The following is a 15995-nucleotide window of genomic DNA, read 5'->3' on the forward strand; positions in this document are numbered from 1 at the left end:
TGGGGCCCTTGGCCTAGCCCATGAAACCATTTTACCTCCTAAGCTTCCAGGCCTATGATGGGAGGGGCTGCCATGAAGGCCTCTGAAACTCCCTCGACACATCTTCCCCATTGTCTTGGCTATTAACATTTGGCTCCTCTACTTATGCAAATTTCTGCAGCTGGCTTGAATTTTTCCCAAGAAAGTGGGTCTTTCTACCACATGGTCAGGTTACAAATTTTTCAAACTGCTATGCTCTGCTTTCCTTTTAAATGTAAGTTCCAATTTCAGACCATATATTGGTGAATGCATATGAGTATATGCTGTTAGAAGTAGCCAGGACACCTCTGGAACACTGCTGCTTAGAAATTTCTTCCACCAGATATCCTAAATCATCTGTCTCAAGTTCAAAGTTCCACAGACTTCTAGAGCAGGGGCACAATACTCTCCATCTCTTTGCTAAAGCCTAGGAAGAGTGACCTTTACTACAGTTCCCAATAAATTTCTCATCTCCATCTGAGACCTCCTCAGCCTGGAATTCATTGTCCATATCACTATCAGCATTTTGGTCACAACATTCAACAAGTGTCTAGGAAGTTCCAAACATTCCCACATCTTCCAGTCTTCTTCTGATCCCTTCAAACTGTTCCAGCCTCTTCCTGTTACCCAGTTCCAAAGTTGCTTCCACATTTTCAGTTATCTTTATAGCAATGCCTCATTTCTCTGGTACTAATTTTCTGTATTAGTCCATTCTCACTTTGCTATAAAGAACTAACTGAGACTGGGTAATTCATAAAGAAAAGAGGTTTAATTGGCTCACAGTTCCACAGGCTGTACAGGAAGTTTATGGAACTGGGGGATTTGGTTAAATAAATGGTCATCTAGCCATACTGTGGGGTACTGTGCAATCATTAAAAAAGATGTGGCTGGGCACTTTGGGAGGCCGAGACGGGCGGATCACGAGGTCAGGAGATCGAGACCATCCTGGCTAACATGGTGAAACCCCATCTCTACTAAAAATACAAAAAACTAGCCGGGCGACGTGGTGGGCGCCTGTAGTCCCAGCTACTCCGGAGGCTGAGGCAGGAGAATGGCGTAAACCCAGGAGGCGGAGCTTGCAGTGAGCTGAGATCTGGCCACTGCACTCCAGCTCGGACGACAGAGCAAGACTCCGTCTCAAAAAACAAACAAACAAACAAACAAACAAAAAAGATGTGGCTGGGCATGGTGGCTCATGCCTGTAATCCCAGAACTTTGGGAGGCTGAGGTGGGCGGATCACCTGAGGTTGGGAGTTCAAGACCAGCCTAACATGGAGAAACGCCATCTTTACTAAAAATACAAAATTAGCCAGGAGTGGTGGTGCATGCCTGTAATCCCAGCTACTCAGGAGGCTGAGGCAGGAGAATCGCTTGAACCTGGGAGGCGGAGGTTGCGGTGAGCCGAGATCGCGCCATTGCACTCCAGCCTGGGCAACAAGAGGGAAACTCCATCTCAAAAAAAAAAAGACGTAGTTCAACGTAGTTCACGGTGCAAAGGTGTTCGTATTATATTGTTGTAGGGGTGGTAGAAGTGGGAGCAGATCCCAGATGACGTGTATGCATATAGTATTAATAATATCCACCCAGTGTGTGTGTGTGTGTGTGTGTGTGTGTGTGTGTATAGACACGCACAATCTTGCACATGCACACATCTGGAATGGATGACCAAATTATTAACAGTGATTATTGCTAGGTAGAATTATAGATTTTTTTTCTCAGGTTGTAAAATTTTTCAATAATGAGCATATATTTCTTGCATAATTTTTTAAAGGAGAAGATTTGTGGTGTAGGCCCCAGAGATTTCTAATCCGTGGCAGCTGGGTCCCTGGGACTGCCCCAGCTACATTTCCACCCCTTCTTGCTCTTTCCCTCCTCCCCCACACCCCTACCTTCCCCCAAGCCTTCAGTCTCCTGAAGCCAGGTAGGGAGCAGGGGCTCTTTGGAAGAGCCCACAGAGTTCCAGGTCGAATGGTCCAGGCTCTGTGCCTTCCTCTCTTCCCCTGCCTGCTGTGTCATTTCAGGTGGAAGGCCTGGAGGTTCACCAGGAGGGTAAATCAAGAGAGGGCCCAGAGGCCAGTCTATTTTCCAGGAACATGACGAGGCTTCAATTGCCCCTCTTCTCCTCTGGAGGAATGGGAAGGTAAGTCTCCTGCTCTCCCTGAATCCTTGCCATCCCCCTGATCCCTTCCCCACGAGGAGCTTTCAGGCCTTACTAGCCCAAATGAAGTCATAGGCTGGAACCTCAAGGAGGCAATCTGGACACAGAGGACAGCCATGGTGAGGACTTCCCAGGCTCTTTGGACAAGAGGGTAAGGAGGACTCTGTGCAACACTGTCCCTACTGACCCCAAGGACAAGGAGATGCTGGAACTTCAGGGGGCTTCCTCCAAAAGGACGGGTGTGCTGGCCCCTGGCTACGGCTTGAGGAAGCTTGGCAGACCAGGGCAAGGGCTCTGGAAGGCAGTCGGGGCTGATAGGCTAGACTCTAGGTACCTGGCTGTCACTGCGGCAGGGCTCTGCCAAGCATGGGGCAGGTGTGGATACAGCCTTGAAGTCAGAGCGGCCTGGAGAATCCCCTCCAGGGAAGAGACAGGCAGTCTGGCACCCAGGCACCTGCACCCACCAGACTCCAAACAGGAAACAGTTTAGGGCAGGAAGGGATAAAACCATTCCCATATGGCCTTTCCCAGTGGGCTCCTACAGGAAGTGAGGGATGTTTCGGAGGCTGTGATGGAAAGAGGGCCCTTGGTGCTGTTCCTCTATTTTCACCCGTGAATCCTTTCATTTTCTCAGTTTCCACCAAAACAAGCAAAAATCCTGACCCATAAAAAGCCCTTAATTTGGGGAGTGGACATTTCCAGATGTTTGGGGAGACAGCAACACAAATTTAATTGAACCTTATACATATTAGACAACATGCATCCTAAAAAGCCCCCAGCCAAAGATAGATGGAGAGGCTGCCCTCTCTGTGTTCCCACTGCCACAGGGGTAGGAGTCTCCAAACCATTTTCTCCTCGGCCTTAAGGGGAGGAGTAGGAGTAAGCTGACAGGAGGCCCTTTTGCCAGCTTCACCTTCTCTCAGTGCCCAGCAGGGTAGATTATTTTACTCCATGACACAAATTCTGCCACTGCTTAGAAGGTAAAAGTGGTTGTAGTCATTTTGCTTTCAATGATGATCTCTTTGTTCTGTGGTTGCCAAGATTCCTTTAGAGAGCCCCTCTTGTTGCTTTTTTGTTTTTGAGACAGGGTCACACTCTGTCACCCAGGCTGGAGTGCCATGGCACAATCACAGCTCAGTGTAGCCCTCAAACTGCTGGGCTCAAGGGATCTTCTCACTTCAGCCTCCTAAATAGCTGAGACCACAGGCGTGCAACACCACACCTGACTAATGTTCTTTTTATTTTTCGTTGAGACGGGGTCTTGCTATATTGCTCAGGCTGGTCTGGAACTCCTGCCTCCAAAAGTGCTGGGATTACAGGCATGAGCCACTCTGCCCCACTGGCCTCTAGTTGCATTTAAACAGGTTGAGAATTTCACAAATTTGAATCACAAAAGATTTTTTTTCTCCTGAAGCACTAACCTGAAATAAAGTGTTGTCCTGCAACTTGGGCCTCAGGGAAGCAGGAGATTCAGTAGCCAAGAAACCAGTGGCAACCCTCTGCCCCACCTGGCAGTGCCGCAGCAGGGCATGGGTGGAAAGGTGGAGGGACAGGAGACAGCCGCAGTGAGCTGTGCCCCCACACCCAGTTCTCTTGCTACAGCCCAGCCCTCAGCCTTCGAGCTCTGTCTTCATTATCCCCTTCCCATAAATCAGAGAGAGAAAAAGAAACACACACACAACTTTTTGGGGTCCAAGGACGATGTTAATAAATACATAAAATTTTAAAGATCTGGATTTCCAAGGCACAAGAGTTTAACACAGGCCAGGTTGGTTCTTACAGGAATGACTCCATGTGTGCCCCAGCATCCCAGGGAGGGGAGGGCAGCAGGGGGAGGGCAGGGAGCCCCCCAGGACCTCCACTCCCTGGGTTGCAGGCCAGGGACCCACTGCTTATGTTCCTCCAGCCTGGTTCAGAACAGCCCCCTTGCCTTGGGGAAGGAAGAAGTGAGAAGCACCTCTATCACCCGGCAGGAATTTAGGAGACATCCTCCAAGACCCTGGAGGTGTCCAGGGACCTCCTGCCACTTCCTGAGAGCCAGAGGATCTAAGGCTGTTACCTGTCCCTTGGAGGTAGCATGGCCAGCAGCTGAGCCCAGCTGAGGCCCTTACAGCACCGCGGGTCAGTGTGTCTTCCCCACCCCAGCACTGTGCCAGGGGCTGGTACCCTGCCCTGGGGCACTTGGCCTGGGTGGCCCTTGTCATCTCCAGGGCCAGGCTATGAGTGGACTCTGGTCCTCAGTCCTGGGATCCGACCACCCCTGGGAGAACCACACACTCTGGCCCAGCTTGAGCCAGGTAGGAGACGAAGATGCCTGACTCCAGCAGTAGTGATCTTTGGAGAAGGGCAATGATTGAAGGGACAGCCTGAGAAATCGTGTCCCCTCTGTGTCCCACAGAGTCCCCTTCCAGGCTGAGAGTGATAATTGAAGTTGCCATCCTGGTTGAGCCAGGGGGTGAGCACCAGTTTGGAAACCTCTGGATGCTGAGGACTTGGGGTCCAGGGTGTCCTGAGCACCCTTCTCTGGTGGGCTGGGGGTGAGATTGAGGGGCCAGTCTGTAATCTGGAGTCACCAGAAGTAACACAAGTGACATCTGCAGGGCCAGAGTATGGCCATGAGCACCATCTTCCAGCCAGCAAAAACAAACTGGCCTCTGCTGCCTGGCCTCGCCTGGTGGAACTGCATGGAGCTCTCGGCTTCCAGGGCTGGGCCTGCAATCACCTTGTGTCCCACCCCCGCCGGCCCTGCAGCTGGGAAGCCTCATGCCACATTCCCAGGCCCCCTTCCTCTGGGCCTGGCTGCGAACAGCCTCCCACCTCCCCTGGCCCTGCTTTGCCTTTCTGGGGAGAGGGGCCAAATAGGCAGGGCCTCCACAGGGGTCCTCACAGTTCCGGAAAGGCAGGCAGCCCTGACAGCTTCCAGCTACAGACCAGCTGGGATTCAGACCTGCCCGGGCCCAGGGTCTGTGAGGAGGGGGTAATAGTTGACCCTGGTCCCGGCAGGAGAGACCAACAGGGCCCCTGAGAAGGTCAGTCCCGCCAGGGGCAGCTTGCTGAGGTATCTCCGATTAGGGCTTTCCCTGATCTTTGTCTTCCTCCCACCCCACTTTGTGGGGTAAAGAGCATCATAGCCCCAAACGAGAAGAAGGCGAATGATTTAAAATGAAGTCTGTGCTTGCGCCTGCCCTGCGGTGTGTATCCTCTGAGCTGGGAGTCGCGGGGCAGTACACAGAGTGTTAACGTGCCGGTGGGATGGCAGGGCACAGCTCATGTCACGGGGGAGGCAGCAGGGAGGCTGGTGCCTGGATGCCTCAGGTCTTCTCCGGGCTGCCCTTTATCCTCGGGGACTGGCGTATGTGTCTGAGTCCAGCCCCAAGGCAGCCCCCCGGGGGTGGTAGGGGAGATGCTCCAGGATGCTCCAGGGATCAGTGTCTCAGGGGCAAAGGGGTGCTTGGTCCCTGGGGACCCTGTATCCAGAGCTCCTGGGAGCTGTGTGGCTCCACCATGATGACGGTCCTCTGATCCCGTTGGCTTTCCAGGAGGCTCCACAGCATCTGGAGGGGCCTGGGGTCCTGGTAACGGGCTTCCAGGAGTGGAGGAGGGGGACAGTGAGGTTGGGCCAGGGTCTGGGCTAGGGCTGGGGCCCGAGGCCTTCTTGATGCAGGACACACAGCAGAGCCGGTGGTACCCAGGAATGGAGCAGTAGCGATTGAGCACTTCCATCTGGCAGAAGACGGACCTGTCTCCTGTGCAGGGCTCCGCTGCACACACAGCACAAGGATGGAAGCAACGTCGCGATGCCTGTCAGTCAGGTGGCCCCGCCTCCCACTCACCCACTGACTGCCGGCCCTCCACCTCCCGTCCCTGCTGGACCCACTGTAAAGCTTTTTCCCAGAGCTACAGAGCCGCCTGACAGGAGAGTAAACCCTGACTACATGGAAGAGGAACTAAAATCCTCTAGAGTGGCAGATCTCAAAGTGATGTCCCCACATGCAGCATCAGTGTCACCTGGAAGCTTGCTGGCAATGCACATCCTCTGGCACCACCCAGTCCTACTGCATCAGAAACTCAGGCTGGGGCTCAGCGCTGTGCTTTCACAAGCCCTCCAGGGGACTCCACGTGTGGGCGCATCTGAGAACCCTGGCCCTTGACCATTCGCCCTCAGCCTTGCTGCACACTGGAATCCTTGGGGATGCCCGTCTCCTTCACCCACACATTGGACAATCTAGGGTGTGGCCTACCACCAGGTGGTTCTAACTTGCAGCTGCTCTGGATAGAAGTGGGAACCCTAGCCCCTCCCAATCAACCCAAGATGCCTGACCCACTCCAGCCAGGGTCAGGCTAGAGCCCAGGCAACTCATGCTTGGGACAGGCAGACTGACCATCCTGCCACAGTCAGCACATATCGGGACATTAAGACTGCTACTGCTTAATTTGGAATCAAGCAGATTTCAGTTCAAATCCAGGCTCTACCACTTAAAAGTGTGAGGCCTTTGGCAAGTCACTTAAACCCTCCAAGCCTCAGTTTCTTCACCTATAAAATGGGGCTGATGCTGGCCCTTACCGATGAATAATCACATTGCAGATAACATCTTTAAAGTACCTGGCAAAAGTAAGTGTTCACTACACTAGTTGGCTTTGCCCAAAATACCACACCTTTCTGTGATAACTCCATGTAGGTTTCTCCAGACAGAATGTGAAGGCAGAAGCTTTACTGTCTACTAATTTTTGCCAGAGAGAGAGAGAAAAAAAGAGGGAGGTGGGAAGAGTGGGAGGAACAGAGGGAAAGAGAGAGACACAGGTGGAGGGGCAGGTTTAGGGGAACAAGAGAAAGAGTAGAGAAAAATGGAAAGCCAGTGGCCTCTAGATGGCGCCAGATCTCTGGCACCAGAATCAGAGCCTCCTCCTTTAACTTTGGGAAGGAAAAGTGCAGGAAACCCAGGGACTCCCCCGTTCGGAACCTCAGCCTAGGAGCAAAGAAGTAGAAGACTGGAGGTAGAATGTCCTTTGAGGACATCTAGTCAGAACCCTTATTTTACAGATGAGGTCACTAAGCTCAGAGAGGTTAAGAAATTTGCAGCCAACTGGTCCTCTAACTAGGAGTTAGGGTCTTTGATCTTTCCGCTACTCATCTTGCCAGACCCTGGTCCTCAGGAGGGTGAGGAAAGAAAAGAGAGATGGAACCTAGGAAAGGGGTGAAGAATCTACAGGCTGGCACGTAGCAGATGCTCAGTAAATATTTATCTGTGGGTGGATGAATGGAAAGATGGGAGGATGAACTGAATCATGGGGCTGAGAGAAATTGCTAAGCCTATGGTTACTGGAAACTGATAGCCAGACAGGAGTGCATGCGTTCTCTCATCCAATTCTCTCACCAATCCTATAAAGGCAGCTCAGATCTATAATTGCTTGTTTGAAAATCTTGAAACCAGATATAGTTCAGAATTCAGAACTTTGGGGATCAGAAAAGTAATATTCTGTGTTTATATTATAGAACATCCTCAGTGGAGCCTGAGATATCACCTTGTAACTAAATATGGCTACATTTCTATAGCAAAAGAATAAATGATCTCATTAGTTCAGGTCAGATTTTGCTGCCAGGTAGGTTTGCACCAAACTTAGAAATAAACATTTTGGAATTGCAGGTAAGGGGTCATGGACCAGTAGAGCCTCCTCCCCACTTCACAGCTGAGGAATCTGAGGCTCAGGGAGGTGAAGGTCACACAGACAGTTACAAGCTGGGTTTGTTCCACTGCATGGCCCATGCTGCAACACAAGGGCCACTGAAAGGTCTGGGGAGCTGGGTAGGGTCCATAGACTGTACTTACTTGATGATATCTTGTTAATGGGATGTAAGGGTCCAGATTGTGGCACCCATTGCCCCTCTGGCGTCCCACGTTCCCAGATATCAGCCCTCACCGTGGAGTTCTGGCGATTTCCTATGAGCAGGGAGAAGCAATTCTAGTATTTGGGACTTTGGTCCCAAGGGACTGGACCTGGCCTCCCCATCCCCTCTGGCTCACCTCCACAGGCGGGCAGGCTGCAGACCTGGACGGTGTCTGGCCTATCCCCCTCGCACTGCCCGAGGCTGTTGGCATTGGTCCTGCACACCACCTGCCGCTGCTGGATGCCCTCTCCGCAGGTGGCAGAGCACTGCCATGGGTGGGTCAGTGCCAGGCACAGCGGCCGGGGTCAGGGCAGGTGGAGAGAAGAAAGACGAGGCAGTGAGCTCAGAGCCCAGCCAATGCCCAGGGACAGAAAGGGTATGAAACAGAGCATCAAGTCTTCACTTGACCAGAGGGACATGCAAGGACTGCTTCTAAGTAACCTCATTGGGACATCGCACCCACTATCAAATATTCCTGATACCAATGGTGAAGAGCCATTGCCCCGAGCCTGTAGCCCCATGGGCCTTTCCACAATCTAAATGGTTAACCTGTGGCTCAGGAGGGAACCTCTGGGATCCCATTCCCTACTACCACCTGCATGCACTGTGTCTGGTCTGTGCCTGGGTTCTTAAATATTTTGTGTATCACTTTAGCAAACTCCCCTATTGCAGTCCACTACATGGTGTGACCTGGGGCAGGTGGATTGACGTGATGATATCCTATTAACAGGATGTAGGGGCCTGGATTGTGGCATCTGCTACCCCCTCCCCTAGCTCAGTGTCTAACACTGTAAACCGAGAGAGCTGGGCAACAGGGTCTCCACGGACCCTTCTCTGACTAGCTCTGATAGTCAATAATCTTGTGACTTGATTTACCAAACATGGGCCTGCAGAAGTATGTTCAAAAGTGTCTTCTTCCCTGAGGGGGAAGGGTGCAGTTACAAGGAGCAGGAGGCAGCAGAGGACCACCGTTTGCAGGGGGTGGCCACACACATCATCCCCTGGACCTGACCCACTCTTACTCTGACAAACAGGGCCTATGGAGGTCCTCAATGGAGGGGCAGGGACTCCAGGAAAGCAGCGTTGCCCATTGTGACTGGGTTACTTTTTGGGTCCTGACCATAGCCTTACCTAGATGGAAGGAGAGGAACTTGCAGGACCCCACTTCCCACACTGGAGCATGTGACCACTGAGACACAAGGGTCATGGGGCCACACAGAACTACGAGACAAACATGGCTCATCCTCCCAGGATGAATCATTACAAACAGCAGTTAACAGCTCCTGACTGCTCAGTCAGTCTCATAAGGGGCTGTGAAAGTTGATTATATGAATAGGGTCATACTTGTCACACCCAACTAAATCAGAGTTGAGGGGCCAGCGGAAAAAGCACTCAGGGCACCTAGCACCTGCTCCAAGAATTAAATTTTCCACAAGGCCAGCTGCTGAAACAGGCTGATGTAATTCCAAGACCAGTTTTACCTAGCAACTGCTGAAACAACCTACTGTGACTCCAAGGCTAGTTTTACATAGCACCATCACTCACCAGTCAGAGCTTGCCAGCTCCCAAAAGCTTGTCTAGTGCCAAGGAGTTTGTGTTCAACACAATACATATTATATCTCCTTCTAATAAAACCCCCAACCTTTCCTCTGTTCTTTGGACATACTGAAGACCATCCGGTCTCTGTGTATGCCTTGAATTGCAATTCTTACTTAATCAAAGTTACATTTAGAGATTCATCTCTATGTTTTGCCTATTGCAGCAGGGCCAGTATCTTCCATTATCTGCCATCTCTTTGTTACTTTTATCTGTGGAGTCCTTTGAAGACCAGCAATCTTTCTATTTTATATCAAAACAAGTGAAGCTATATATTATGGAGATGGATATAAAATGCATGCGTTGTGTACGGATTTTTGGTTCTTTACAAATACTCATAATGCAATATTTCAAGCATACAGAAAAGTATGCAGTTATTCACAAAACCCTATCCAGATGCCACTACCAGCTTTAATAAATGAGCATCCCGGAATTTTTGCAAATTGCATTGTGCCCCTCTAAACATTAAGGAAGTGACATCCATTGGAAGTGCTTTTTTACCTCATACTGAAGTGCTTTTTCTCACCTAAATGTATCCTCTATTAATAGAAGTTTGTCTATTTTGGTAAGTACAGTTCAGGCCTGTTCATTTTTCTTGTTGTATAGTACTGTATTGTATGAACAGACCATGATTTTGGTCTAATCTTCTATAGATAAACATTTGGGATATGTCCTAATGTTTTGCTATTACAATGAACATCATTGTGATCAAATGAGGTTTTTAAATTGGGGTAATATCTATATAACAAAAAGTTTGCCATCTTAACTAATTTTTTCTTTTTTTGAGATGAAGTTTTGCTCTTGTTGCTCAGGCTGGAGTGCAATGGCGTGATCTTGGCTCACTGCAACCTCTGTCTCCCAGATTGAAGTAATTCTCCTGCCTCAGCCTCTTGAGTAGCTGAGATTACAGGCATAAGCCACCATGCCCAGCTAATTTTTGCATTTTTAGTAGAGATGGCTTTTACTATGTTGGCCAGGCTGGTCTTGAACTCCTGACCCCAGGCAATCTGCCTGCCTTGGCCTCCCAAAGTGGTGGGATTACAGGGTGAGCCACCACGCCCAGTCCATCTTAACTATTTTTAAGTGTACGGTTCAGTGTCATTAAGCACATTCACATTGTTGTACAGTCATTACCACCATCTGTTTCCAGAACATTTTCTTCTTTCCCAACTGAAACTCCATGCCTATTAAACACTAACTCCTCATTCTCCCTCCCCCAGCCCCTGGAAATCACCAGCAAAGTGCCCTCATATAGTGTTTGTCCTTATATATCTGGATGTCTGGCTTATTTCTTTTCTTCTCCTCTCTCTCTCTCTCTCTCTCTCTCTCTCTCTCTCTCTCTCTCTCTCTCTCTCTCTCTCTCTCTTTCTTCTTTTGAGACAAGGTCTTGCTCTGTCACTCAGGCTGGAGTGCAGTGGCATGGTCATAGCTCACTGAAGCCTTGACCTCCTGGGCTCAAGCAATTCTCCTACCTTAGCCTCCAAAGCAGCTGAGGTTACAGCACACACCACCATGCCCAGCTAACTTTTTACATTTTTTGTAGAGGCGAGGTTTTGCTATGTTACCCAGGCTGGTCTCGAATTCCTGGGCTCAAGCGATCCACCCACATCAACCTCCCAAAGATCTGCCCACCTCAGCCTCCCAAAGTGTTGGGATTCCAGGCACGAGCCACTGCATCCAGCTTGGCTTGTTTTACTTGGCATGATGTTCTCAATGTTCACATCAAATGAGTATTTAAAAGAAAACCCAAGACAATTTCCTCGAGGCAATTTCTCCTTGGTAACCTCCAGGGTCTAAGCCACAGAGCACTCAGATAACTAAGCAGGCTTACTGCTGTCTCCCTTTTGCTACCCTGACCTCCTGACAACCTTCTACAGCACTGCCAGAGTGGTCTTTACAACCTGAAATCAGAGCTTGTAAGGCCTGTGTTAAAAGGCTTCCCTGGTTTCCCATTGCTCTTAGAAAAAATGCAAACTCCTTGCAAAGCCTGTAGCCATGGACCCCCACCTGCCTCCCCAGTGTTATCTTGCAGCCCCTATCCCTCCCAGCCAGCTGCAGCCCCACTGTCCTGTCAGTTTCTGGAACACTGTAAGATGGTTCCTGCCTTGGTCTCTTCCTGTGGCTTGTCCCTCTGGTCTCAGCTTGAGCAACACCTCCTCATAGAAGCCCTCTGACCACCGTCCATCCTCCACCACATTGCCCCACTACTCCCCACACAGCTCCGACTGCAGTCTGTCAGTGCTTGGCTGTGGGTTGACTGATGGTCTAATACGTGTCCCTCACAGGACTGTGGGCTACACGAGGGCAAGAATCAGCTCTGTCTGGTTGATGCTGGGTTCCCACATTCTTAGTACAAGGTCTGGCACCTTGTGCTAGTGCTCAGCAAATATTTCTGGAATGCAAGAGTGTATTTCGATCTGCTCATCTGGAACACAGGGACGTGAACCCATGCCTCCCGGCACTGTGTGAAGCTTACTGGCGATAACGAATGCACATAAAGGCCTAGCACAGAGCCATGGCCCAGGGTATGCGGGAGCTATTCTACTTTAAGAAAAACAAGATTTGATGTAGGGGAAGCAATTCAGGCAGAAACTCTCTTGCCTGCAGGGAGCACCAAAAAATCCCTCAGACCCACCTCCTCCTCAAGCCCCTCCCACCTCCTGAGGACAATCACCTGGGACCAGGCTCCCAGCCGCCACTGGGCTGGGCAGGGCACTCGGAGACAGGGCCGTCGGGCCTCAGGCCGGTCCCCGGGGCAGGCTTTGGCCGGCATGACCTTGTGGGTTCCATTGGAGAGGGGCAGCAGGCACTGTATCCCCCGTGTCTGCACCCCCAGCTTCCCACAGCTCCGGCTGCAGGCACCCCACTCCTCCGTCACCCACCTGGAAACAGGGTGAAAGGAGAGGAGGTGAGACCAAGGGGACACTTCATCCCAGAGGACACTTCCCATCCCCAGACAGCTGCAGCCAAGAGCCAGAGAGTGGGTTTGGGATTCAGAATGTTTGAGGCCTAGGACAACTGTCCACCTGGCTCTGCAGCTACCTGGGTATGTGACCTCAGGGAGGGCACTCTTCTCTCCTGCCGTGTCTCGTCTGAAAAACAGGCATGATGCATATTTAAATCCTAGCACCCTTCGTGTCCTTGGGCAAGCTATTAGCCCTCTAAGCCTCAGTTATCCCATTTTCACATCATGATTACTTCAAAGCCACATACATATTTGAGTACCTACTGGTGCAGGCACTGTCCTGGGTGCTGAGAAGCATCAGGGCACAAAACAGATCAAAGCCACACTTTCAAGGTAGATCCCCCAATCTCCATGGGGCTCCTGGGACAAGAACACTGTTACTGTCACCGTCATCACCCACAGCTTCCGCACAGAGTAGCTATGCTGCTGGCCTGCAAGTGTCTTTTAGCCACTGAGCAACTTCCAACAGCATCTTAAGCGCATGCCCACTGGGTGCATTAGAGGAAACAAAACTGCTCTGGTGGGGATGGAAGGAGGGAGAGCCTCAACTCCTACTCCTCCTTGGGTTCCCAAGGCATCTTTTAGTCACTTGCAGGCAGGTTTCCTAAGTCATCCTCTTCCTTAAAACCCCAAAGGGGTAAGGGTTGGGGGACACCAGCCAGGAGCTCAGGCAGAGCTAACCCTGCATGCTCCGTGATTACAGGCATTAGTGGGAAAATCAGTCTGAATAACAATACAAAGGAATGAGTGAAAGAGAAGCACAGGGGGCTGGTTATGAAGCTGTCTTGGGCAGAGGAGGGGCTGGGTATCATGGTCTGGCCTGGGCACAGACAGGGAGGCCACAGCAACCTCTAGCTAGTTCCCACCCTTGCCCCGATCATATGCCTGGCCTTGGGATTCCCCCAGCCCAGGGGAGCAGAAGCTGACGAGACCCAGGCAGCACCCTACCCCTGCCAGGGAGGACTCCTGGGGAAGCAGGAGGATGGGCAAGGCCCTCTGCGGTTGCTACCCGCCAGCCACCCTCGGCCTCAGTCTGCCTGGGATGTACTAGGGGAGCCCAGTGGAGGCTGAGGAGGTCTTGAGGCTGGCTCTGCAACAGGTTCAGAGGCCTGGCCATGAGCCCTCCACCAGGCACAGCTCTCTCCTCTCCCCAAAGGCTCTCCCCCAAATAATCCCAAGGTCATCCTTGTGCTCAGAAGAGCGTGTAGCCTCAAGCCAGGGAATCCCAATTAGCGGCTGGACCATGGCTGAGGGCTGGCGGGCTGAGTCCCTAGACTCCTGATAATCGGTCAGAGAAGAGGTAGAGATCAGCATCCTGGCCTGGGCCTGGAGCCCAGAAGCACTGAAACCCATGTTGCCTATATGGTCGTGTCTCCATAACCCAGTGCTGAGGGGAGCAGGCTCAGCAGCCCCGCTGCCTGGGGCCCGGGCTAGGCATAGAACCAGACTCCCTGTCCCTCCCCGGGAGCACTCACGTAGGCTGGGAGCACAGGTGCTGATTGCAGCGCCGGCGGATGGGCTTGGGCCTCTTCTTGTGGTCACACAGGTGCCGCTGCACCATGTGGTGGTCTCGTCTGCGCCGGCAGCCATATTTGGCGAACTGGATCCCTATGGGGTGGGCAGGCTGCCGTGGGCCTAGTCTGGCCAGGCCCCCCATTGCCCTGCTGGGGCCTCAGGGGCAGTACCCATGGAGAACCTTGTGGGCCAATCCCACCTCCCTCTGCCTATGCCCCGCCTGCCCATGTCACTTTCTGAGGGACACCTTCCTGATCAGCTCCATCTCGCTCGTGAGAAGATGGCTTTGGACAGCTGTCTGTCCTCACAGTGGGTGAGCTCTTTTAGGGCAGAGGCTCTGCCTGGATATGGCTCTAGCACCCCCAGCCTCATCCCAAAGGCCCTGCCCAAAACGGGCTTCCACACACTGGAGATCTTCAAGGAGAAACTGAGTCATAGGCAAGGACACATCAAAAGAGACAACATTAGCGCCCACCCCTGCCTCTCAAGGGATCCTGGGCTGCCCCAACAATGCACTGGCGGGTCAGGGAACCGGTACCTCCTCCACAGGCCTTGCTGCAGGGGGCCCAGCTCTTGAGTGCCCACTCATAGGTATCCGTCTCCTCCAGGAGCACATTGTTGCTCCCAATGAGGGGCAGCAGGTCCTCGTGGATGATGTACTTGTAGGCCAAGCTGCTGCGGGGGCCACCCTCAGTTGGGGGGAGCACCTGAGGAGAGATGGGGAGCTGGCACAGGACCAGAGAAGGAAGCAAGGGTGGCATGCACTGGGAGGGGAGGGGCTCAAGAGAAGGCCTTAGGGTCGGAGAACCTGTGAAAGCTGGGATGAGGTTGTGCCCAGCATGGTTGGGGTGCAGTAGGAGGTTGGATTCAGACCAGCTGCCATGGGACAAACTCAGGCTGGACACTTGCCGTGTGCCAGGCGCAAGGTCAGCCAGTGCACCTAGGAATGCTCTTCTTTTCATAGACCTAAGTTCGGATGGGAGGGCAGGGCTGTCTGTCTGTCTGTTCTGCTCACTGCAGCATCCACACTGCCTGGCTCTAGAAGGCAGTTAATAAGAATGGTCTGGATACTGACCCTCATCAAATATATGACTTGCAAGTATTTTCCCCCATTCTGCAGGTGGTCTTTTCCTTTCCTTGATAATGTCTTTTGATGCACTAAAGTTTTCAATCTTTATGAAGTCCAATTTATCTATTTTTTCTTTTGCTGTATATGCTTTTAGTGCCTGTCATATCTAAGAATCCAGGGTCATAAAGATTTGCCCCTCTGTTCTTTTCTAAGAGTTGTATGGTTTAAGCTCTTATACCTATTTGAGTTAATATTTGTATATGGTGTGAGGAAGGGGTCGAACTTCATTCTTTTGCATGTAGATATCCAGGTGTCCTGGCACCATATTTTGAAGACACTATTCTTTCCCCATTGAATGGCCTTGGTACACTTGTTGAAAATCACCTGACCATAAATGTATGGGTGGTCAACAAATATAAGGTGAGTCAAAAATATGTGCTGGATTGAATTGATAATACTGATACCAATAGGCCACAGAGCCTGTCCTCCAGGATCCCCCCAGCTGGTGAGGGTGACACCAGGAACAAAACCCATCCAAGGTATCCCTGCCACCAGCCAGTGCTGAGGGCACCATGGACAGAGCTCCTCATGGTCTCATCTGCTGGGTTAATCCCTGCTCTACAAGCCCTGGCCCATGCTCTAGGAAGGGGGTTACGGGCAGCAATGGGCCCCAGTCAGCTCCTTGTTCCCTTTTCAGGAGGCTGGAGCCCCTGGATCAGCTGCCTTAAAGCCCAAGGAAGCTGCTCCTGGACTCCCTTGCCAGCCATGCTATGATGCACACAGATGT

The 15995-nt window shown here is 51.6% G+C and overlaps 1 protein-coding gene across 2 annotated transcripts in view; it reads right to left on the reverse strand.

The window, feature by feature from the left end:
* Nucleotides 1-3858: 3858 nt before the first annotated feature.
* ADAMTS14 (ADAM metallopeptidase with thrombospondin type 1 motif 14) overlaps nucleotides 3859-15995 on the reverse strand; it is an 88029-nt gene continuing 75892 nt past the window's right edge. For both annotated transcript variants that reach the window (XM_010362852.2, XM_010362851.2), the window contains exons 17-22: nucleotides 14678-14846; nucleotides 14100-14232; nucleotides 12334-12541; nucleotides 8200-8329; nucleotides 8005-8115; nucleotides 3859-5937 (exon numbers count right to left, since the gene is read on the reverse strand). In XM_010362852.2, coding sequence (XP_010361154.2) covers nucleotides 5444-5937; nucleotides 8005-8115; nucleotides 8200-8329; nucleotides 12334-12541; nucleotides 14100-14232; nucleotides 14678-14846 — 1245 coding nt within the window. In that variant the 3' untranslated portion in view covers nucleotides 3859-5443. The remainder of the gene's footprint in view (nucleotides 5938-8004; nucleotides 8116-8199; nucleotides 8330-12333; nucleotides 12542-14099; nucleotides 14233-14677; nucleotides 14847-15995) is intronic.

Source organism: Rhinopithecus roxellana, chromosome 11 (genome assembly GCF_007565055.1).
Source record: "Rhinopithecus roxellana isolate Shanxi Qingling chromosome 11, ASM756505v1, whole genome shotgun sequence".
In the NCBI taxonomy this organism is placed as follows: Eukaryota; Metazoa; Chordata; class Mammalia; order Primates; family Cercopithecidae; genus Rhinopithecus; species Rhinopithecus roxellana.